Source organism: Anabas testudineus, chromosome 3 (assembly GCF_900324465.2).
Source record: "Anabas testudineus chromosome 3, fAnaTes1.2, whole genome shotgun sequence".
NCBI classification, from domain to species: Eukaryota; Metazoa; Chordata; class Actinopteri; order Anabantiformes; family Anabantidae; genus Anabas; species Anabas testudineus.
In genome coordinates this window covers 20,485,338-20,509,933 of record NC_046612.1, presented here as the reverse complement: position 1 = coordinate 20,509,933, position 24,596 = coordinate 20,485,338, and the positions used below count along the sequence as shown (strand labels likewise).

At 41.1% G+C, this 24,596-nt stretch overlaps 1 protein-coding gene across 7 annotated transcripts in view; it reads right to left on the bottom strand.

Moving 5' to 3' along the window:
• chd9 (chromodomain helicase DNA binding protein 9) overlaps positions 1-24,596 on the bottom strand; it is a 67,409-nt gene that overhangs the window by 4,285 nt on the left and 38,528 nt on the right. For 4 of the 7 annotated variants that reach the window (XM_026378661.2, XM_026378659.1, XM_026378665.1 and 1 more), the window contains 33 exons: positions 23,983-24,051; positions 23,708-23,763; positions 22,738-22,855; positions 22,296-22,382; positions 21,882-22,019; positions 21,057-21,178; positions 19,323-19,566; positions 17,280-17,456; positions 16,841-16,984; positions 15,631-15,886; positions 14,923-15,133; positions 13,626-13,821; positions 13,169-13,351; positions 11,949-12,134; positions 11,719-11,829; positions 11,360-11,559; positions 11,026-11,225; positions 10,757-10,916; positions 7,975-8,064; positions 6,221-6,324; positions 5,820-5,937; positions 5,673-5,730; positions 5,418-5,466; positions 5,034-5,280; positions 4,724-4,929; positions 3,312-4,184; positions 2,851-3,020; positions 2,355-2,585; positions 1,272-1,449; positions 925-1,073; positions 570-800; positions 312-461; positions 104-208 (listed from right to left, as the gene is read on the bottom strand). In XM_026378661.2, coding sequence (XP_026234446.1) covers positions 104-208; positions 312-461; positions 570-800; positions 925-1,073; positions 1,272-1,449; positions 2,355-2,585; positions 2,851-3,020; positions 3,312-4,184; positions 4,724-4,929; positions 5,034-5,280; positions 5,418-5,466; positions 5,673-5,730; positions 5,820-5,937; positions 6,221-6,324; positions 7,975-8,064; positions 10,757-10,916; positions 11,026-11,225; positions 11,360-11,559; positions 11,719-11,829; positions 11,949-12,134; positions 13,169-13,351; positions 13,626-13,821; positions 14,923-15,133; positions 15,631-15,886; positions 16,841-16,984; positions 17,280-17,456; positions 19,323-19,566; positions 21,057-21,178; positions 21,882-22,019; positions 22,296-22,382; positions 22,738-22,855; positions 23,708-23,763; positions 23,983-24,051 — 5,817 coding nt within the window. The remainder of the gene's footprint in view (positions 1-103; positions 209-311; positions 462-569; positions 801-924; positions 1,074-1,271; positions 1,450-2,354; positions 2,586-2,850; positions 3,021-3,311; positions 4,185-4,723; positions 4,930-5,033; positions 5,281-5,417; positions 5,467-5,672; positions 5,731-5,819; positions 5,938-6,220; positions 6,325-7,974; positions 8,065-10,756; positions 10,917-11,025; positions 11,226-11,359; positions 11,560-11,718; positions 11,830-11,948; positions 12,135-13,168; positions 13,352-13,625; positions 13,822-14,922; positions 15,134-15,630; positions 15,887-16,840; positions 16,985-17,279; positions 17,457-19,322; positions 19,567-21,056; positions 21,179-21,881; positions 22,020-22,295; positions 22,383-22,737; positions 22,856-23,707; positions 23,764-23,982; positions 24,052-24,596) is intronic. The other 3 variants (XM_026378660.1, XM_026378662.1, XM_026378663.1) reach the window with 3 other exon arrangements.

The following is a 24,596-nucleotide window of genomic DNA, read 5'->3' as shown; positions in this document are numbered from 1 at the left end:
AAAACCAGGTTATTAACCCTCAACTAAGCATATGGCCCTTCTTCAATTTCATATAGTTCCAATTACAGTTTTGATTCGATGGATGTGTTCCTTTGTGACTCACCGACTGTTTGACCACATCAGCCCATTCAGGTGGGACTCCATACTCTGGATTCTCCTTAAGGAACCGGCACAGATCCTTGAGAGGAGGAGCAAAAGCTCCACCGACCTACAGGAAAGATCAGAAGCAATGTGAGTGAAACTTCCCAACATTTGGGAAGCACACAAGTGTCTGAGGGGGGCATTATGTTTAAAGACGCACTCAAACACACCTTGCGAGCGTTTCTCCTGTTAATGATCTGGACTCTTTCCTCTCCTGTCAGGCTGTTGACATCGATCTTATTGGGATTCCTACAGCGGTGCCTCTTCTGCTTGGGCCGACCATCCTGGAAGTGGAACTGCATTTGCATCTTATTTACCCCCTGGATATAGAATGAGAAAAAAGGTATTTGTGTTACAAGGATAATGTCTAAATGCAGGAAATGTTCTGCACAGTTTAGTTTACAAATAAAAAAAAAAAGTCAACTTACAGGAATAAAAGCTCCCGTGTCTGCCACAAAGCCAGGGTGCTCCTTTAGCCACTGTTCGAGATCTTTCCTCCTGGGTGCGTCATCCCCAGCAAGCCGGGTGCCATCTTTGAGGTTGATAACAGGGACTCTGCTCTCTGTGTCCACAGGGACCTGACTAGAGCTCTGGCTGTAGCCTGGCACAGCTGCAACTGTCATCCCCACCTGGCCAATACCACCCCACCCTGGAGGCACCTGAAAATAAAGAAGCAGAGTTTTACACTTACAGTACAGTACTATTATTTAGAATTAAAGACTCACTGTAGATGTCCGGCTGTTTGCAAAAACAAAAAAGCAAGCAGAAAAAAAAGCTGTTTACCTGGTCGGGAACAGAAGGGACTCTATTCCTGTTCATGAAGAGCAGGTCCATCCCCTCCACGTTCTTCCTCCTTCCCCTTCGCTTCTTAACCACCGGCTGGCCGTCCAGTGCTCCGTTCAGCCTCATCTGACCAGTAAGACCTGGAGGCACTGCAGATGGACCAGACTGTTAGCTGTGGCCCACTACAAAATACTAATTTTACATTCTGGTTACAGAAGGTGAGCAGTTTCTATGAAGTGATCAGAATTATACTTTGCTGCCATCTAGTGGTGAAACCGAAAAACAGTACAGCCATGTCTCAAAACATACATGGGTCTTGCTGTATTTGTATTTTAAATCAAACATACCAGTCTGGAAGCTGCACTGGGGCTTGGTGATGTCAGCCAGGCCTGTGTCTGAGGCGCTCTGCAGCTCATGGAGCCGGGCAAGGTACTGCTGCTGGGCCTGAGGGCCCTCCTCTGACTCGAGGGATCTCTTCTGAGGTAGACCCTGTTTCTGGAAGGTCAGCTTCAGACCACCCTCCTGCTATGGACAGAAACAAGAGTGTGAAACACAAGAAAATAGGCATGAGGCAAACATATAAAATTATGAACAAGGAGAAAAAGTATATATTTCTTTAATTCCCTCCCAGTATTTCTTACATTTCAAAATTTTGTTTGCCTGTTTACATACCTAGTAAAATAAAATGTCATTACTTTCAATGTATAAACTATTTAGAAAGTAAGTTAAATAATAATTAATTCTAATTTCATATAACAGCAAATATAGGTATTTTCTTGTTAGTAGTATTGAGACACATGGACACACAGTGGGTAGTGGCTAGCAGGGCAGTTGGCGACTATTCATAGTTTGGACTGTACTGAGAAGCCATGCCAAAGAGATAGCTGCTGGCAGCATACAAAGTCCAGATTTTATAGGTAACAAGCATTTGAGTGTTGGTTGGATGTGATGATAAAAACCATAAACCTAGGGAAAATATCCTTTTCAAAAAGCAACATAAAAGCAAGGAATAAATGGAAGCGAGTCTCAAGCCTGTCACGTTAATAGCCATGTTGCCTAGAAGCATATTAGAGAACACCCACAGCTGAGGTCTCCATTTCAATCAGATTATAAGCGAGACCCGTTCAGTCTAGAGAGGCTTCAACTGAACCTTATTATATTCTCATGACTGAGTGATTTGTGTTCATGTAATCACAGCCTCAGAGCCCAATTCAAATTGAGTGTGTGGGAAAAGAGAGGAAGGCTGCTATTAAATTAATCTCTCCTCCTGCCAGGAAGTCAAACCACTAATCATACCCAAAGGAAAGAGAAGAAAATCAGAGAAACATGCTGAACACGGCAGCTAACACCGGTCATGGCAGCAGAAGTGGTAGGGTCCTAGGATTAGGGCGAAGCGGAGAGGGAGGGGAAGAAGGGAGAAATCAACATACATCGTTGAGTTTTACTGAGAACTCCTTGTTTTCTGCAACATGCTTGGTCACCTTTGACCCCTGTGGTGAAGCAGAGGGGTCCTCGCACAGGCTGTTGGCGCTGTCCAGCAGCTTAGTGGTGTAGAAGGAAGCCACTGCACCTCCAGGCTCGTAGACCCGACGTGTTCCCGGCCACTTGCCCTTTAACACTGCCTGGCAGATGCTGTCCAAGCGGTTGATAATCACACGATCCTAAACAAACAGCAGCACAGACTGTGTCAGTTTGCTCTCTCCACTGCCCACAAGCAGGATGTAAGTTTACAAATTCATTTAGTTTTCATGAGTTGCAACATGAAAAATAATCATCAGACGCAAATTTTAGATGACCAATAGTTTGGATGTGAATATTTGATCTAAATGCTACATTGACACTGCTATGTAGTTATGTTTAAACAAGATGCCTGATCGTAATATAACACTAACACTGACTAGTGTGCACACATGTAGAGTAATTCACCTTTGGCCAGTAAGAAGCAGCAAGCATGTATCCTCCTCCCTGGAACGGATGTGAGGAGTTGTTGCTGATGCCGTTCTCTGCCACACTGATGTCTTGTGTTTCATCCTGTGTAGTGCTCAGAGACGCCACACTGTCCTCATCAAAGCCCTTTACAATTGCTGCTGCAGGTACTGAGAATGTGACAGGACACAAAGAAAGGCATTAGTAAAACACTGGTAAAACTTGTGCAAAGTCTGAGTATCTAAACTTTGTGCAGCACAATGCAGCACTGTAGAGACCGGCTTTAAAGAGCACTACTGCAACACAAGCAGGTTAAAACTGCCTGACTCTACTATTATTAAATATTACAAAGCCAAAGAGGAGTAGAAAAACTAGAAGACTGATTTACTGAAAGAATCTACCTGGTTAGTAATGCAGTGAAACTGTTCTCTCATATATATCATAGGGTCAGAGATACTTACCTTTCTTCTTCCTTTCCTCTCCCTCACTTTCACTGTCATCAGAGGACGAAGAGGAGGAGGATGATGATGATGAAGAGCCAGAAGAGCAAGACGATGAAGAGGAGGAACTAGAACCGGAATGCGATGAGGAAGAAGAGGATGATGATGAAGAAGAAGAGGATCGGGACGAAGAACTGGAGGAGGAGCCACCTGAGTCAGACTCTGAGCCACGCCTGGCCTCCCTGCGGCCCCTCTTGCTAGCCTTCTTTGGCTTCCTCTCTGAGGAGTTGGGTGTGAGGGGCTTGGTTCGTGCTGCCACCATCTGCCTCTCATTGTCCCTCATCTCAGAAACAGGTTTCTCCTCCAGACCTATGGGAGTTGCTGGTACTCGAGGAGGACTCGAGCTCTCGCCCTGTTTCTCCCTACTCTCCTCCCCTTCTGAGGCTGGTTCCACTTTAGGCACAAGCCCACCAGGGTCTGTGTCTCTCTGGACTGGTAGGGGCACAGGAGAGCCAGTCAGCACTGAGCTAGTGGCCTGGTGCTGAGAGTGCAGCAGTGGGGTGGATGTGCGTGATTGCTGCTGTGCAGGTTTTGTTTGGCTGTAGTTGCGTTGAGCAGCCATGAAACTGAGCTCAGGGTCTCTCAGTATATGGTAGTCTGTGCGGCTGACGCCATGTTTGGCTGCACCAATTAGGAGGTCACGGTCATGGGTACCAACTTCCCACCAGACAGGTAAGTCTGAACTTATCTGGCACAGTGACAGGCGCTCATACAGTAACGGATGTCGAAGGACTTGTTCCCTCACCTGGCGGAGCAACTCAACTCTGTACAGAGTACGAGATGCTCGCTCCTCTGTGATGGGCTGAATGGTCAGAGATGGGTCCACAGCAGAATCTGGAGCAAAGGTGAAGAAGAAGTTGTAAGAGACAATGTGTAAGAATAAATAAAGGCTGCTTTTCCCCTTCTGTACCTGAAGTTTAAATATTGCACTGTTTGCCTTTCCACAAATGACTAACCTTATCAACCCCTCTATCTCAGCACTGTTGAGCCAGATTGTTTACCAGCGTGCTGCAGACCTTTCCCCAGAATCAAGCTTTTACAGCTTGGTATAAATGTATTATATTACACCTGAAGCAATGTTACTGTAATGACATCGTTGTCACAAAACAATATGTGAGATGGGACAGAAGCTAAGCAAATATACACTACATCCTGACAACACAACATCATATGTTGACCAGCAAGATTTTCACATGTAATTTGAAATCAAAGAGCACTTGCATCTTATAGTATAGTGGGGCTGCAGTAAAAAGTAGAAACACAAACATGTTCTTAGATATGTTCTTCTGAGTGACCCAGACCTCTTCACTTCAGGTGAATAACACTGATTGTTTGCATGAATTCATTTGTGAATAAACAAGTGGACTTCTGACCTCCCTCCTTGGGTGGCAGGCGGCACACCCGCCGACACATGGCAGTGAAAGCACACAGGTATTTCTGCAGGCTCTCGTCAGTCTTCTTGTGCAGACGAGCCATGGCCCTGAACTTGGTCCAGTCGAAACGGCTAAGGTTTGGGTCAAACACAACTCCAAAAGTAGAAACCACCCGGTAGAAGTCAGCTTCTTCTCGTCTGGTCCATCTGAGTAATATGGAAAATTTACAATAAGTATTTATTAACGGTGATTATTAAATTAAAGGTGATTTTATTTCTAAATCAACCCATGATCTCCTCTGTGCTCTGACCTTTGTTGCCTTTCAATCTTTGCAGCCATCTTGGGGTTGAGGGTGTTGTTGAGTGAGGGGGGCAGCGGGCAAAGTGGAGCAGATAGTACCATGGTCTGCTGGGACTGAGACTGAGTCTGGTGGATATGGAGGATCTGCCGGCTCTTGGTGTAGCGCTGGGAGGCTGTAATCAGACGCCTCAGCCTGGCTGTCAGCACCGAGGAGGAGGGCCAGTAGGCAGTTTCACCTTCTGTCACTGGTACTGTATCTGTAACAGCGTAACACATCTATTACAGTCCAACACTCATATGTAGAGTATTTACAGGATGGGTGGATGAAAAGCCTGTATTCATCATTATCATATTAACGATAATCCACTGTGGATTACAAGCATTAAATACTCACCCCCAGCATTGTCAGTGACAACCAAGTCTCCAGGAGAAGAGGCGTCATCCTGCACAAGAAGACAGTTTGTGTTTATGGAAGGACAAGGCCAGGCTATCATGCTTATGATACCATAAATGTAAGGTCAAAACTTTACAACATTTACTGGTAAATCACAAACTACCTCAAATAAGCTGGGTTTCCTCATTTCATCAACTAGTCAATATATTTATGAAGCCCTATGAGAACATGCCCCCATGTTCGGTGTAGCCTTACCTCCATATCGTCCTTCAGCAGAGCTGGAGCAGGCTTGTATTCTGGATCATCTACATCTCTACAACACACATATTAAGCTTGAGTCATGTTTGGAATTAAAACTTACAAATTCTCAGAGCTTAATTGCAGTTAATTTTGTTAACTCACCCATCCATAAAATCGTTGCTCCTCTGTTCAGCAGCAATGGCCTTTTCATCTGGTCGTCCCACACGCTCTAGGAAGCACAGGGTAGGGTCTGCTCGAATTGTGTTGTACTTCTCATAACCTGGGAGTGCACAGGAGGATAGGCAAACTCCAAAGTTAGCAAAGGATAATTCGTGGAAACTCTTGGAGCAGGGCCAGGCAATAAAAACAAAGTGGCTGACTTCCCACAATCACAATCGATTGAAAACACAAATGTTAACTTAGGATATATTTCAAATATATTTGTCTAAATCTTCAAAACTGTCAAAGTTTACAGTAGCACTACCTTGAGGACACACTTTCATTTATTTATATATAATTACATTAAATAAAAAACTGTTAAAGTAAGTGCTGAGGTTTCTTACCATGCTTGTAGATACCCAGCAGCAGACACTTGTCAGCGATGGCATCCCACCACAAGGCAGGCAGCTCTGAATGGTCAGGCTCTGGCACCCAGATCTTTATCTCACTGAAGAGAGGTTTTGACAGATATTACGTTGGGGAACTTACTGTGTCTACTTACAGTGAGTAATTCTCTGCAAATGAACTGTGGCAAGAGGCCGCAAGATGCGGGTAGAATTTGTTGAAAGGCTTTCTTTTTAATAGAAGAAAGAAGAAAGTCTTTTACTGTTAAATAACACAACAAGAACTCTAAACTGTGACTTTGGGTGGTGATTTCCTGGTGAACTAGTAAAGTACTAAAAAACACTACAGTCTTTCACCAGCAGATGGAGCTCTACAACCTTGTTATTCATTTGTCTAATCAGCTGTTACCTTTTTCTTCAGCCCTTGATTCCCTGATGGTTCCCTAATATACTGTACACTGATGACTATACAGCAGTAATAAAATTGTTATACCTATCTGACCTTCTTTATATACTAGGTCATCTAAAAAAAAAGTGAAAAAACCTGTAGTTCAAAAAGTGGAATTCTTATATTCTTAAACTAAAATATTTAAAGTATTTTTTACTTTACTTTTGATGCCAACAGCTTATAGTTTATAAAATTCAAAAGCCCAGTATCTCAAAATATTTTATTACATCATTCGAATTTGATTAAGTGACTATTCATACCATATAAACACCACGTATTTCTCATGTTAGTATACTACATGAAACCACAATCAGGGGGAAGACTGCTGACTTGACAGTTGTCCAAAAGACAATTATCAACACCCTCTATGAGGAGGTTAAGCCACAGAGAGTCAGTGCTGAAAAGGCTGACTGTATTGAAGAATATTCCTAGAAAGCTGACAGAAGAAGGTGGGATACAGGGATAACCCTGGTGTTAAGAAAACCGTCAAGTAATGTTGATTCAGGAACTTGAGAGAGCCTCACAAGGAGTCTAGTGAGGCTGGAGTCAGTACAGACACCAGGCAGAGACGTCTTCAGGAAACGGTCGACAACTGTTGCATTCCCAGTATGAAGCCACTCTTGAACCACAGACATCAAACGTCTGTCACCTGGGCTCAGAGAAAAAGAACTGGACTGTGGCTGGTTGCTAATTCGGAAATCTAGGTCCCAGAGCTTGGAGGAAAATTGGAGAGGCACAGAAGTGTTTCCACAGTCAGTAATAATTTGGGGTGTCACATCATGTCCTGTGTGTTTTATCAAGTCCCAAATCAGCAAAGCATTCTTCTTGTTTCCATCTGCTGACAGGCATCATAGAGATGCCATTTCCTTTACCAGCAGGATTTAGCACCAGTTAGTGATTGGCCAACTCGCCTGACCTGAACCCCACAAAGAATCTGAGGGGTGTTGTCAGGAAAAAGATGAGAAACACCGGAGTCACTTTCTGTCAAGTCAACCTAGTCTTTAATAAAACCTCAATAGTACCAGTACCATAGGCTGATCGCCTCCTGGCCATTACCATTCAGCAGTTCACTTAATGTGTAATTAATCTAGAATATAAAAAATTGAAACCTTCCCCTATATTCAAATTTTAGTGTGAAGCTATCTCTTCATTTTGAAGTTCAGGAATTCTACAACCACACTGCATTTGTTCAATTAAATGATTGTGTTTCAAGAGTTTCAAGCTGTACATGATAAAGGAAAACTTATGAAGCATAGGGGAGAAAGTATATGGACAAAACATCTGAATAGGTCAAAGTTCAGCTCACCTGGAGTCCACGCCGTCTAGCACTTTCTGGGCCTGGTTTCCTATCACTTCTTGTTTCAGGTAGTAGAGCATTCTGACCCTCAGCAACACCCTGCACAGAGAAAACCCACTGGTCACAACAAAGACCTGGCTGTGCACAAATGCTGAGCGAGCAGAGCGAATACTCACACACAGCAACACAATGAGTTAATTGTGACGACCACAGTGTGGAGTGATTTCAGTACTCCAGTGTGCACACTGCAGCAGTGATACACACCTGTATAAATGTATGTACTGCAGAATGTATAAATAACTAGCTGTAATGCCCATCCACAGAGAAAACACACACACACACGATAAATACCACACTATGACAGAAACCGTGTCACGACAGTATCAATTTACTTGGTGAAATATTGTATCACTAAAATCATTATTATTGTATAGATCTCACAGTGCGTTATGAGCAACTGAATGAACAGTGTCTCTCTCTAATCATCGTGCGGTTGAGCTCTGGCAGGAAATGAATGCTGCGAAATCAAGGCAGGAAAGGTAGAAAGAGGCTGACTCACAGGGGAACCATCATCATCACACTCTGATGCATGATCACACGTCACAGCCAGCTCAATCTGAGCAGAGACACAGTGAAGTGGTGGACCCGTGGTGTGCCAGGGATTTTGTTCAATGCAGAAAGTCTTCTAATTATTTTGTACAAGCACACGATTATTCCAGTTCTGTGTGTCATGTGTGCTGTTAGGAGGTAATGATTTCTGACATGAATTACGGTTACTGCTACGACGTTAATAGTCGTCCGACAATTATTCTTTACTGAATAATTACAGAAAAGTAGTAAACATTCAGACTGTTGGTGTGAAGTCTTTCTGATCAAAGCCCTGTTAAACTCCTGTGTTGTTCTTTTTAAAACCAAATTAATGCAATTTATATTTAGATTAGCTGTAAATTAAATCTATCTAACTAAATTATTTAACACACAGTTGTTTTGCACCTGTTACCAGACTACTGGCAACTGATGTATTTGTCCATCACGTCATGTGGACCCGTGGTCTCCCCTGTTAAGGCTCCTCTTCAATACAGCTCCTCTTTCAAGAGCAATGGAAACAGTGGACAGCTGCTCTGATATACAGCATACAAGGTATTTCATCTTTCTTCTGCTGTAACTCAGCTAAATATTATTATAAATGAGGCTCCAATCCTTCCCAGATTCACTGACGAGATGAGGAGAACGGCAGGCCTGCGAGGTCTGTCTGTCTCTCAGGATAATTTATGTCTGTTGTGACCAGTCTGGACTTGTAGCTCTGCTAAATCAATGTCTTGAACTTCCTCTCTCTCCCTCCTCCACCCTCCATCCTCCTGTGACTGGACAAGCCCAAGAGCAGCTGCTGCTTCCTCTGCCTGTCAGAACAGCCCTTCATCACTCTCTTTCCAAACCTTTGTTCTTAAGTGTGTGTTTCTGTGTGGTGTGTGGTTCACTCAGACACGGCAGAGGATCTAAGCGCGGGCATACAGTCTTTCAGAAGCAAATACGTCAGGTATGCATAACATGAGTGGCATGCAAAAAATAAATAAAAATCCCTCATGGTCTGTTCACAGAAAACAATCCATCAAACACCAGCGTAACAGGGAGATACTGAGGCACAGATGTAATTCTGATTCAAAACACACACAAACACAATGCAACTTGTATGTGCTTTCTTCAAAACTATACCCCACCAAAGCAGATTTAATCATCAGTCACATTTTTACTACAATTTTTTACTATAATATTCATACATTATAACACACCAGCAAACTACTTGTGGAACAACAAATTGACAATATGATGATCACATTAGGTCTTTTCAAACCCTATTAATGAAGCCAGCCAACGATCCCCTCTGACCCCACCCCCACCACTCACATTCCAGGTTCTAGGAGCGAAAATGCAGAAGTCAGCAAACTTGGCTGACTGTGTGTCCCCCATCTGTCCAGTGTCACATATCAGACAATCCCTGGATTCAGCACTACTAGACCAGGAAACAATGGAGAACTTTCTATGGAAGCTGCAGAGCTCTGTGTCCAAAGCCCTATGGACACAAACCCCCTTTTTAAAAGAAGCAGCCACCTATTTCGCTTTACTTCTCAGTTGTGCATGTTTTGATAGCAGCCATCTTTTTCTTTCTGTCTCTAAATAAGAGAGATCTATGATGGCCATTAGCTGGGCTGAAGTCTCATTAAGATTTGTATCAGTCAGCTGGTCGCGATGTGATGCACGTCCGTTAATGAATCACTAGACTGTCTGCTTTAATAGACATTTTAGTGCCTCCTAATTACTGTGGCTTGAAGGTGCCACAGTTAAAATTTGAGCCACACGCAAATTGAATTTTTATACACTTATACTTCATTCCAAATATAAACTGATACACTTTGTGCTAGATGAGAATAATGACCACCTGTCAGTAGTTGTTAATGGCTGAAAGGTTTAAACGCAGACACAAGAACACACACACACTCTCAACCACAAGAGACAAACAACCCGACCACACACTATTAATCACCATGTGCAATGCAATATAGTTAAATGCTGAACAGCAATTACATTACAACACACTCTTTATCCCATAATACTATTTTACATAGTGAAAAGTAATTGTTGTTTATATTGTAGTTATAGTTTTCATTCAGGTTTCTGCTAGTCCTGTTCTGCTGCTCTCTCGTACTTCATGTAAAATGAACTGAATTTAAATGTTAACTAAATACTTAAAATGTTGTGTGTGCCACATAAAGAGACATAAAGAAACACCTACTTGTTGCAGTGGTGTTTGAGGTGTTTCTTGTAGCCGTCATCTTGAAGCATGTGTTCGGGGTTGTGTTTCCTTAGCCACTCAGCCTTATGAATGTCAAATGAGCTGGACTGGGTCTTCATCTTCTTACCCTTCCTGCCCCGAGGGACTGGGGCAGACAGCCCTAGAGAAGGAAGAAACATAGGTGAAGATTAAAATTAGATTTCCTAACTCCCACTTAGTTCAATCTATAAAAACAAAGTCAGTTAAATTTAGCTTAAGAAGTCCCTCACCCAAGTGATTCTGCAGCTCCTTGGTGCGGCCATCCTCTGTAGGGGCAATCAAGTCCCACATGAAGCTTTTGATTTTGTCATCTCCACGGTAGTGGACCAGGCAGTATGCCAGCAGAGCTCTGCAGATGGACTCCACATCTCGTTCTGTTAACTGCTTCTTAAAACGCCCGTGGTTGAGGATGTCCTTCCAACGACCCCACCTAGAAAACAACAGGGAAAAGTCAAATATGGGAAAAATGGCTCAGATTCAAAGTAGCACTTGTTCAGGTATAATACTATTATTTGCAGTTGCTATGGGTTGATATCATCTTATAGCCATTTACAGTCATCTTACCCATATACAAGCAGGTTCTTCTCTACTCTGAAGCACTCTGTGCGCCCATAGCTGTTGGGACGGTCGTAATTTCGCCTGAGCTTGGGTTTGGTGTCGTCACTGTCACTTTCGCCCTCTGACAGCTCAGCCAACTCATCCTTGGTGGCACTGAACGGCCTCGTCTGCTTTCTGACACGAGGAGTGTCGATTACCAGGCTGTTCTGTTAAGAGCGAATAAAGGGAAAACTTAATATCATCAAAGAGTTTGATACTGAACGTTTACAACCGTAGCAGAGGTCTGGGCATGTCTTTGTGAGATGTAGCACATCTTTGGGAAAAATGTGTGCTGGGTGTTGCAACAGTTGTGGTGCAGTACATACTCTGCCATTGACCATATCCATATCAATGTCAGCCTTTTTGGCCCACTTGTCCCAAAAGTTGGGGTCATCCAGAGAGATGTCTGTGCGGTTTCCAGATGCCACAAAACTGGCCTGAAAGCAAACATCAGAATGATGATCATATTTGCCATATATGTCGGTATCATAAGATGCTCCTGGTCAAAAGTGAGGATTTGGTATAGATCAAGCATCAATTTATCTATTTCATTTACCTTAGCAAAGGTGGATCCTCGTCCCTCAGACTCAATAGTTATGGTCTTTGTCCTGCGTTGGAGAATCTGGTCAATATCCTCCTCACAGAATTTGGCCCCTTCATCTTCCTCATCCATGATGGCCCCATAGGCACCTCGCCTCAGCAGATCCTCAATCTCCTTCTTAGACAGCTGTTGCTGCACTGCCTGCAAGATGAGGAGAAATGGATTTAAGACAGGTCAAAAAACCTCATCCAACCGCTAAAAATGAATACTACTGACCAAAAAGAGTGGTATGGGACATAGTGTTGCATAATGCATGACACAAAAACTTTACAGTGTTAATAGCAGTAGCTATATATACACACATGCTAGAAAATTATAATAGCAGCAGCTCTGTATCTAAACACAGCAGCTGTTTAGTATGCAAATATGACCAGTAAGACCAGATGTGGAAACCTACTAATAGCTCAACCTCCTTACAGTTCAGATAATTCTCTGCTGACATCGACCGCAGCTAAACACCCACCTACACACTTCACACACTGTTGACATACTCCCTCACAAAGCAATTAGACTTTAATAGGATCGGTTACACTTGAAGTGGAAATTTTGAGAGTGAGCTCCAAGTTTAGGATTGTTAATAGTTCTTTTTCTTTGTTTGGCAACTTGTCTTGGTGTGCCATCTGTTACAGTGTCCCTCTGTCATTTGGGACAAAAGATATTGGAAAATGTGGACTTTCATTTTGAAAAGACAATTGCAAGAAATAAACAACTCATTATTTTTATTCAAGAGTTCAGCTAATTACATACCAGAATTTGAGAAAGTGAGTGATGTTTACAGTAACTGTGTCATTTCTGTTAAGTACTTTGCTTTGACTAGCCCTTTGAGAATTAAGTCTATATATTTAGAGAGAGAGAAAGAAATTTAATAAAAGTGCGTTGGTACATGATTTCAGTAGGCATGGCAGGGATACATTAAGAACAAAATATTGGTAACAAAGAGATTATTGTAAGAAAGTTGTGCCATGATAAAAATGTAACCTTGTGCCACACCATGATTTTGATGTTTATTGATCATTTGTGAAATGGTTTGATTCAGGAGAGTTGAACTGAAAAGTTTCATGTCCAGCAAAGATCAACTTGTGAAATGGACTATATTTATTAGGTGCGCTGTTTGAAATCAAGTACCAGAGAATAATTTAAATGTTCCAAATCACTTGTACAACTATCAAACTTACCCCTCCTCCAGTGCCTCCTCCCAGGCTATTGTCTCGTCCACTCATGCTCTGCAACACTGCTTTGTCCAGACCCAGCTTGAGACTGGCACGATCAAACATTTCCCGCTCGTACGAGTTCCTAGTGATCAGACGGTACACCTTCACCGCTTTGTTCTGACCAATGCGGTGGCAGCGAGCCTGGGCCTGTGACAGACAGAAACACCTGAGTAGTGCACTTGACATATACAAGGGACACACGTTTTTTGTGGCGAGTGGCGAGTCTTGGCAGATGTTTACACAAGCAGATGTCAGACAAAGAGGTAACTTTGAGTTATTGTGACAAAATCCTTTAATCCACAAAGGCATAAATCTACAGCAATACATTGCAGTTACTGATAAGTGAGAGTGTGTGTGTGTGTGTGTGTGCGTGTCAGTGGATGGGTGGAAGGGTGTGTCATTATAGAGGCAGGGGCTTTACCTGCAGGTCGTTTTGGGGGTTCCAGTCAGAGTCAAAGATGATGCAGGTGTCTGCAGCAGTGAGGTTTATTCCCAGGCCACCAGCTCTTGTACACAAAAGGAAAACAAAGCGGTCTGAGTCGGGCTTGCTGAAGCGGTCGATGGCAGCCTGCCGCAGATTCCCACGGACACGTCCATCTATCCTCTCATACAAGTACCTGTAACACAAAACAATTATCTATGATGCATGCAGATACAATAATTCACTGATGACTACCTTGAACTTCAGGAAAGTTAAATTAGCTTTTTTCTGAATTTTGGTTATTGAATTAAATGGGCTTTTAAAATCAAATCTTTTCTCTTTAACACTTGGGAAATGACATCCTCAAAGACACAACAGTTTCTACTAGTAGTGGTTATGGTCTTTCATCGCTGCGTCCATTCTCACCTCACCCTAACCTCCCCAGGGTAAACCACTTTCACTGAGGAGAAACCTCACAGAATCTCCTGCTTGTGTAGGAGCCCTAGGGGCTTCTGTAACCTGCTGCTGAACCCTGTCTGAGGTCTGAGCAGTGCAGTACCTCACATGTTTACAATAGTTTGGGGTTTGTTCGGCAGCTGGTGGGAAGCCAGAAGAAAGAGAGAGAGAAAAGCCAACTCAAAAGCAACAAAGGGACGTGGAATAAAAATAATAGAGAAAAAGATGAGAACCAGAAACTAAAAGTTATAAAACTCTTAAATGCCATTTAAATTCTAATAAGTAATGCCGTGTTGTTGATGATTGTGTGGCTGAATTTTCCTGACCCTCAATCCATTTCAGGTTTTTATTGGTATCAGAAAAACAAAGAGGAAACAAGGTGAGAGCTAATAATGTTATTACCAAAGCAGTGTTGTACTTTGGCAGAGCCATCCGTTGTACACAGTAGTTCATGACTTTTTCTTATACGTCTAAATCATTGTCTATCATCGTCATCCTGTTTATCCTGTGCTCTGTGGGTGGGAAAATGGAAACTTGCTTTTTTCCCCTTTTCATTCACTCCCATTGCAGATCTAAAAATGACTGTTTAAGCAGGGGAAACATAAATCTCTGAAATACTGTTTATTGGCCTTTGATTAAAACTGGAGCTGAGATGTTATGGACTTAATGAGTTACAAACAGCATAGTTATTACATCAAAGTATACAAAGGAATAAAAAAAACAAAACCTGTGTAGATTGTCCTTTGATTTTCTGTACTGCAACTCATGACATTTTTACAAATGTGTGACATCTTTTCCAACTTTTCCAAATTACAAGTCCTTCACTATCAATCATCATTACCTTCTCTGAATGAGGTAGTCTTCTAAGATGTCCAGGCAGCGCACCATTTGGGAAAAGATGAGCACCTTGTGTCCTCCAGCCTTCATCTTGGGCAACAGTTTGTCAATAAGTACCAGCTTTCCGGCAGACTGCACCATGGCCTGCAAGTGAAAGTCGATTGCAGTAGGACTACATACTTCCCTGAAGTCCTCCAGGATCTTCTCTTCTGCCCCTAACATAAAAACACAGATACATCAGGAATACTGTGTTTCTTATGCATCTTGAAAACGTCTCACAAAAAAAAAAAAAAAAAAAAAAAAAAAAAACATTTCACCAAATGCTTGTCTCACCTCTGAACTGAATGTTTAGATGCCTGTAATTATGGTATTGTAACATATAGTAGGATATATCATTTGTGAGACACTGTGCTTTATAAAGGAAGCCTGCATTTGTTACTGACAACATTACAGTTCAATTAAAATAAGAACAACTGTCTCTAAATGTAAATGGAAAAAACTTTTTTTTGGCTTTCTCAGTGCGATGTTATCAATGTTAGGCAGACTGTGTAAACAATTCCCTTGGGGTATCTAATTCTAGTGTGTACCACACCACCACCAGGAGACAAAACAGGAAATTTTGCATACTGCAGACCTACCATAATCACAATGTTCCAGCTGTATTTATCATGAACCTGAACCTGAATTCAACCTTGCAAAAGCATCATCCTACCTTTTATGAGGTAGGGGTGGTTGCAGCACTTTCTCAACTCCATCATGGTGTTGACCAGATTGGGCATGTTTGCCTGGCCAGCACCTTTAGCCAGAAAAGAGAAGTTTTTCTCCAGGATGGCACGGTAGTATTTCTTCTGAATATTTGTGAGCTCAACTTCTATGATGGTTTCCTCTTTAGGAGCCAACTTCTTCTCCACATCCTCCTTCAACCGACGCAGCATCATGGGCTTCAGGATACCCTGAAGCTTCTGTACCTATGGACCAGATAAAAAGATTTCAGGAACTGCTGTGGGATACTGCATACCATACACAAGCATAAAACGATATCCCATCTGCATCATGTGGTCACTTAAATCCCACATTTTGGAGCAAAGCATAGCCTCACGTAGTCTACAGCTAATCAGTCAGAGCAGAGGGGCACTGGATGCAGAACCACCTTCCTAAATCAAACATTTATGCAACAGTACAATATTGCAGTTTTTTACTAGAGCTCAGCTTTAGCTAAGCATTCTTCTGTTTTATTACACAAATAGATCCTTGTCTATCAACAGTTTAGTCATATGTTCATAAAGCACCTCTTAACAGTACCATCAACTTTCACTATGAAGAGGATTTTATATTTCCACTTGCACAAAGTTTCCACTTTTAGTATCAGTGTTGAACTGTAGCTTTTTCCAAATATTTGAACTTTCAGTTTACTTCAAACCCATTTAATGGTCTTTTCCTGTGTAACCATTTACTGCTACTGATGAAAAATTCAATGCCAGTACAATCAAAGAAAAAGATGCAAAACTATTTTTTTATTGTGAGCAATTGTGTCAATACTAAGAATTAGTAGTATAATACCACATTATCTGTTATATTTATCCACCATATGTCGTGTATGCGCACTGCCTAGTAAAAGACAGCCAAACTTTAAGGGCTCCAACAGAGTCTTTATATCTAAGCTATGAAGAAATAAGAATTTGGATGTACTTTTAAATAATAAACAGTAAAAACTGAAACCAGCCTGAATAGCCAAAAATGGCAACAGAAGCTAAACATGTATTGCATGACAAGATCACGTGACGTCTATTCCTCTTTTAATTTTACTGCATGTTTACTTTGATATCTCTCACCTATCACTAAATATTATATAAATGAATGCCAAGAAAAATTTTAAAAATATTATTAATATTATACATTTTTTTATGCATCTGAAAGCTCACCTGCTCTTCAGTCTTGAGGTCACCAAACTCCTGCATGAAGGTGTTTTCTGAGGGAAAGCGTGCAGGCTCCAGAAAGTGGAGCAGGCTGAAGAGCTCCTCCACTGTGTTCTGGAGAGGAGTACCAGTCAGCAGTACCTTATGCTCCTGAGAGGACAAAAAGCACAAGAGGGCAATGTTGCAGTATCAGTCTGATTTATCAAAGATCCTCCTGAGGCGAGCAGTTTGAAATTATTGATTCTGTAATGATGATATCTAACACTTCATTTAATGGCATTCCTACTTGATTAGATCTTATACTATAGAGAACAAGAGAAGAGGTTAGACAAAACGTAGAACTGACTAGAAGTCTAAATAGGCTATAGGCTAGACTTAGTTGTTAAACTACAAAGTAAAACTTAACCTATTATTATTAGTTGAATGGTGTTAATGGTTTATATACCAGGTTCATGAGCTTGAAGCCCTCAAGCAGCTTGCAGTTCTTATTCTTGAGGCGGTGGGCTTCATCAATGATAACACAACGCCACTCTATGGCATTGAGTTCAGGACAACCTCCCAGGATCATCTCAAATGTTGTGATAACAGCCTGGAACCTGTAGGCACCTCGTATCGCACGACCCTAAGACAAACGAGTTCAATGATGAGAGTTACTACATTTGTTTATAAAGAATTTATACTATGTAATTTACAACACAATTATTCTGAATTTTCAGAGACATTTGTGTTACTGTACACAAGAAATGTATTGCTGGATATAACGTAGAGTATGTAATTGTTACATACAAAAGAAACTTCTTTGATTACATGCATAATTCATACCTACATACATATTAATTTGATACATATGTACATGTTATCTAGGCCAACTTTGACTCTGCTGAAATGTTAATATTAGAAACCTACTAACTGTCCGCCTTACAGCGCACACGTGGCCTACTTTATTTTTAGAATTTACTGACTACAAGCACATCTCTTGGTGGGGAAGAAATCTACAGTAGAACCAGGGCATGATTCTGCACTGTGCTAGTGAGTGTTTATGCTGTTTGTTTATTTGTTTGGTTGTCTGGGGAGGCTTTTCTTCACCCCGCCTCTCCATTTGTATCTATTGCCTTGACAACAGTCGTCAAGGGACACTCAGTTATCCAGTAACCCCCTCACACAGCCAGCGAGCCAACAGACTGTTGTAGAGGAGCCTCTCTCGCTCTAATATGCCTGAGCAGTGCTGACAGAAAGCTCCCCTTGGGGGCTGCTATGACATCACAGGCTGCCTGGGAGACAGGATGGTGGCGGCTTGTCTCTGTTCTGCTCTCACTTGTCTTAATTCCTCCTACAGTTCATCTGGATACTAAGAGCTCTTAACTGCCTGTTGTGACACATCACATGGCCTGCCAACCAGAGAAAGCCTCTGCTCAAGGTCCATCCACTGTATCTGTTCATCTACTTGTTGTCTGGCATATGCCCTTTTTTTAACCTTGAGACAGTACATGAGATGTTTGTGCTATAAACCAATTATTCGTGAAACTGCTCCCATGTGTCATGGCCTTCAAAAACAATGATTTCAAAATCTTAATCTCTGCTTTCACGAAGATCTAAATCTGTAACATCAGTGTAACATGACTAAATCGCAGAAACATTCAAATAAGATTTCCTCAATCTTGATCATATTCCATAAATAGCATCAACACTCACCTTCTGTCTAAAGAAAACCTTTTCCACATAATATTCACTACCCTGTTTTGTGGTTTTGGTTTTGTGGTGAGTTTGCATCTGAAACACTGTGGCAAGGAAGTTTGCTGCATTAGAGTGGCAGTATATCTGGGCTTTGTATCACACATGACAATCACGTTCTGCCAGGCTTTTCCGAAGCCAACTGTTGTATGCAGTTCTCCTGTTTTAAAACGTATCATTAGATTACTCACAGGACTTCATGTTGCTGACACAGTGTTGCTGTTTTCTAAAACGCACTATGATTATTTTAATCAAAGTGAATCACCACTTTCCATTCTAAAGATGAGCACAGTGACGTTCCCTATTGCTCGCTTGGTTTTAAAAAGGGAAAGATTAGGTATGTCATGATAAACTAAAAGGCCTCGCCATCCTCATGACTCCATTTGTGTCATATGTTTGAGACAAGCTGTGTGCTTGCCTGTATCCACAACAGGTGCTTTTCTCCTTAAGGCTTTTCTCAGACCAAAACAACTACTGAGTGGTAGAATACACAGACAACACTGTGGGAAAAGCAGTCCTCTTTCTAAAAACAGCAGCAGCTGCACTGCTACATCCGGAGCCCAGAATTGATATAATGTATACGTTTAAAGGAGTTTGTGACACCAAAATGTTCTTTATTTGCAACAAAACGTGTGAATTTGTGTGGAGTAATGGTATATCAATTAATGAATTTATTCTCAGGCTGCAAACTGGTCCCTTGTACAGCTGTGCTCAACACATAATATTCACTCAGTCATCTCTGTGTGTGTCCAATTACCTGAGCATCCCTGAAATACATCTCATACTGCTGAAGCATCTGCCTGCTGACCATGCTTCCATGGTAGACAATGACATTGAGGTGGGTCCAAGTATGAAATTCACGCTCCCAGTTGGCAATTGTGGAGAGCGGAGCTATAATGAGGAACGGTCCTTTAATGCCCACGCGATGGATTTCTTCTAGGAATGTGATGGACTGGATGGTCTTTCCCAGACCCATCTCGTCTGCCAGGATGCAATTCCGCCTGACAGGTGGAGATAACAAAAGTTAGAAGACAGTAAGAAGAGGCACAATTGTGGCAGAATGAGAACGGCACAAAATGAGGGCAAGAGTAAGACAATGTGACAAAATATGACACCTATTTGGAAATGGAAAAAATACATCCTTCGTATATGCAGCATATGTGCAGGGAAACTGGTATGAATTTATTGTGAGCAATAAAGAAATATTGTACTAGGTTTACACAATAAATGTGGGTGGTGAGTTAACAAAAGGGGTGATGAAGATGACAAAACAGAGAGGTAAAGGAGAGAAACGAGGTCAATGAAAAAAATCCCATCATACTTAAAGAATAAACAGAAAACAACATCATCAGCTGTAAGAACCGAGTAGAGATATACAAAATAATGGCAAAAGCAACTGCCTCTGCCTGCGTGGTGTATTCCAGCAAACCATCTATTCAGCTGTCCAGTGGGTGGGGGTATTATGTCTTGATGCTAATTGCAACGTGCAGATATTCCCACTGGCCTCTTAAGCAGCTCTCTACTTTTGATGAATCTCTAAGCGTAGGCATACACAAACTCCTGCATGCTCACACATAACAAAGCCAATTCCCAGGGTTAATCCAAGAACACTGACACTGTGTTCGCAGGATGAACTTCTGTTAGGGCCTCATTTCTTTTGGGGTCGTGGGCAGAGAAGAGCAATTGTTGTTTTACCAGCATGCACCTTAACAGAAATTTGACTTCTTGCAAGGCCAACCAACAGAAAAAAAAGGGAATACAGCCAAGTCACAGGATTCATTCATTATTCATTTTCTGCAGTTCCAATGCACAGAGAGATTCCTCTAAAAATTCAAAATGCCTATGTAGAGTCTCTAAATCAATACAATTCTGGCAGCATTGAATTACTGAAGCTTCACAAACAAATATGTACAGATACTTAATGTTTTGCTTGAGGTGTAAGGTATAGACTAAATCTACCACCATCCATCAATTTGAAAGGTGTGGTAGAACTGCCCTGTAATGAAATGTCCCTGTTTCAAGGCATATCTTTAAAAACTATAGTAATTGAGGAGATTTTGCCAAAAAATATATATTACATTGCTTACCCTTAACACATTCAACTTTCACATTGCACCAATTCTTTTAGGATTTTGATCAAAAACAGGTGCAAATATATTGGCTTTCCTTATACAAGATTATTATTCAATTTTGATCTTTAGTGTATTATGCTTGGATATGTTTACATAATACACATATAATACTGGTATCCAATGGTCTATCAGGACATTAGTCAATAGCTAACTATGCTAACAACAGTATTATTATAAATAATAATGTGTGTGGATCTTCATTTAATACATTTAAACAAAATTGCCTGCAGCATGACATGGATGCAAGTTTAGGAGATACTGTAATCCACAATGACAAACCCACACCAAACTTATGTGTTTCATTGTTAAAGGACTGTAAAAGTGTGAAGGTATGCATATAAAGTACTGACACAACTGACCTGTTGTACCAGTTGAAGAGGAGCCAGTTAACCCCTTCCAGTTGGTAGTCCCTGAGGGTGTTGCCATTTCTGTATTCCCTCGACTGCTCCCTCTTTTTCCACATATTGGCTGGGGGACGCTCCTAAATGACCAAATTTACATGGAGAGTGGAGAATTGGTGTTTTGAAAACAACTGCATTTCGATTTTAAATGAAAATATTTTCTAGGGAATAAAAGAAGATATTGTCGTCAGAAGTTGTTTTAAGCTAAAGAGGTGAAATAATATGGTCTAAGATAGCCAATGCTCAGTGCATATGATAGTGGGGAAATCCCTCTGCTACACCTGCTCATTTTGAAACCCAACTGTCCTGAGAGTAAAGCGATAACAACCATAAAACAAAGGTGGCTAAAATAATCATACGATCTTCCAACAGGATAGCTGGAAAGTCAATTAACCAACACCACAGTCAGTGAGGGAGACAGCAAAGCATCTAACATTTAACAACAGTATGTCTCACTGGCCATCACTCCCTCTGTGCCCAACTATAATGACTTGGTTACAAAACAAATATCTAAAAAACTTAGTTTTGTGTACACAGTTCTGGAGTTTTTACAACTTGACTTGACTTGCTTTATCCAACCAACAGGAGGTTTGTGGTGGGAAGCATAAACACATCATCATCAAAGATTCCCCTCTATCAAATGATTATACAAAAGAAACTGATTTTTTTAAGGGGAACTCCCATATTAGCACTTGCCAGTAACAAATACATATACAGGATGAGAGTCATAAAGGAAAATGGAAATGCAGTGAGAAGTGAGGAATGTGGGCGGGCATTACTTACCATCCTGCGCGAGTCTGGCTTGGCTGCCTGCAGCTGCTCAAACTCCTCAATCTTGCTCTGATCTACGTCATCCTTCAGCTCCCAGGTGCTGTCTTCATAAGGCAGAGAGCACCACTTCACCAGGTAGTACACCACCTCCTGCAGCAGGCAGAGTAAAATTAGCACTGGAAAAGACTAGAGCGAGGCCAGGCTCTGCTTTTACAATATTAACAAAGGCTGCGAGGAAGCCCATTAGGATGGCCTTGGGCACTTTTGAGATACAAAGACATCGTTCAAGTGGAGAATATATTGAAAGGAATAAAAACCACAAAAAACTGAAAAAGAGTAAAACATGTTCAGGCACAAAGACATAAATAAACACACACGCACGCTACTCATGGATATGATTACCAAATGAAAGAGGATTCACTTTACCTCTCCTGTGTCTTTGTCCTCACAATACGACACCTCCAGTACTCTGTCTACCTCTACATAGTCAGGGTTAAAGGGCTCCTCTTCCATCTGAGGCACAGAAGGGAAGACAAGAGGGAAAGAGAGAGAGAGTAAAGAAGAAAATAAACCTAAGTGCCCACTCACCATCTGGAATCTGAGACAAGCATCACTACTGTATCAACCGAGTGAGTAAAGAGATTTTAATATGTGCACACAGATGTGCCTGCCCACACAAACAAAACACAAAAAGTGTATTTAACAAACACACACACACACACACAATATTTTTGTACACTAAACACATACATCCTAAAAGACAACAATTTGTGAATACACACACCTGCTCATACCAAATGCCCAAAATATGTGAGTACACAAAAACAGTAAACAATATGTCCACGTGCACACAGTCACACAGCCTTACATCTGCGAAGAAGAGTGCCCTCTGTGCTTGTTTCATCTTGAAGCGTTTGATCTTCTGCTGAATCCTCTTGTCCTTCTCCAGCTGCTGCTCTGTGGCCCACTCACAGTGTAGGTAGGAGCTGGTGCCATACACAAACACAAATGCGTGCACACGCACACACACAAAATCAGATTAGGTGAAAAACCCTCGAAAAACACCTTCTAAACAGCATCTGGGGCAACCACTGAGGCCAGCAGGTGTGATCACAGATTGCAGATGTGGTCACACTGGCATGCTGTTCAGAAAATCACTAAACTCCTCAGTCATGACAGGTTAATCATATTCATATTTCCATCCTTTTCATCATTAGGCTCAAAATGTAATGAATGCAATCTGGCTGATGACAGATTATCTGTCATGTGAAAAGAAATTATTTCTCTGCAAGGCTGGGGTAGTAAACCTATGGTTCATAAATCCTAATTTCCAAAATCCTCACATTGATACAATATTTCAGATTTGCAATTGGAAGGAGCTTGAATCTTTAATTCATAGAGTTCATAGAAGAGAAATTAAATCACTGTTGCAGAATTTGATGATAACATACAGGGCAATACTGAAAGCTGGCCCAAGGACGCCTGAGATGGTTTTATGCTTGTGTAATCGCAAAGACCCTTTGTAGCCTTGTTTTGCAAAGCCTTCAGAACATTTAATACTATTAAATCAAATTTTGTATTTTTATGCAACACAAATGTTATGTTAACATTTATAGACAATGCCTAGTGATATTTAGATACCACTATATTAAACTGTAGACAATCTACTGTTGCTGATGATAAATATAACCAGTGGTCGAAAACAAAAAGTAACAAAAAAAAAGGAAACAGCATAAAACCTGCACTGCACAACAATATTTCCAATATTGTCAAAGTGTTATTAACAAAATCTGTTATTAGCTCAACTACAAAAGACTAGGCTGAAGAATAAAACTCACTAGTTTTTGTATTTTACAAAAAACTCCTCCACTTCCACCACCACTCCTGGAGACACCTATACAATGACAAATGACAGAAAAATAAATAGTTAGAGACAAACATGAGACAAAGCCACTTCACTGATTTACGTTAGATTATAAAGCTTTTTTATCTCAAAGGTTTTTATAATAGAAGATATAAATTTCTTGTGCTGACAACACTTTTACCCTAATTGTGCAGCATGTATCATCACTTACAGGGAGAAAACAAACAGCAGCATATTAAATTAAATTACCTCCTTCTTGACAATGCGAGAAGACATGATTTTGTCAACAACAGCAGCATCCTCTTCACTGGGATTCTCCTGTAAATACAGTGAACATGAAACATTTAATGTCAAGTGTTTTCATATTTTTGCAAAGCATTTGTCTGCAAAAGGCCTCAGGGCAATTTGCAAAAAACACAAATTGCAGTGTGTAATATTTATGATTCTGTATTGCTTAAATAAGACTGACAACTGAAATGGATTGATGTAAACAACACAAACCTTGTAAAACATGCAGAGATTGCAAGAAAAATATTTTTGGACAGAGCTGTCTTCACAATAATGGCCTACTAATTTCTCTGCTGCTTCATCTAAATTATTAAACATGAATATGTATCTTTGTACAGGCATACTGCAGGGGTCCTGGTTTCTACATCACAATACAAAGGTGGAAACAACCAGCTGTGCTGCACCCTGCTGTTCTTCTCCAACATGTGTTTAAAGTATAGAAAAACGAAATACGTTCTTTTAAACAATAGCCATGAAATTGTCTAAATATGTGTTATTAGAAAATAAATTAATCTAGTCGTACTATGCTATTTTAACAATTAATTTAAATTCCACTTCTTAGGTAAAGGGGAACA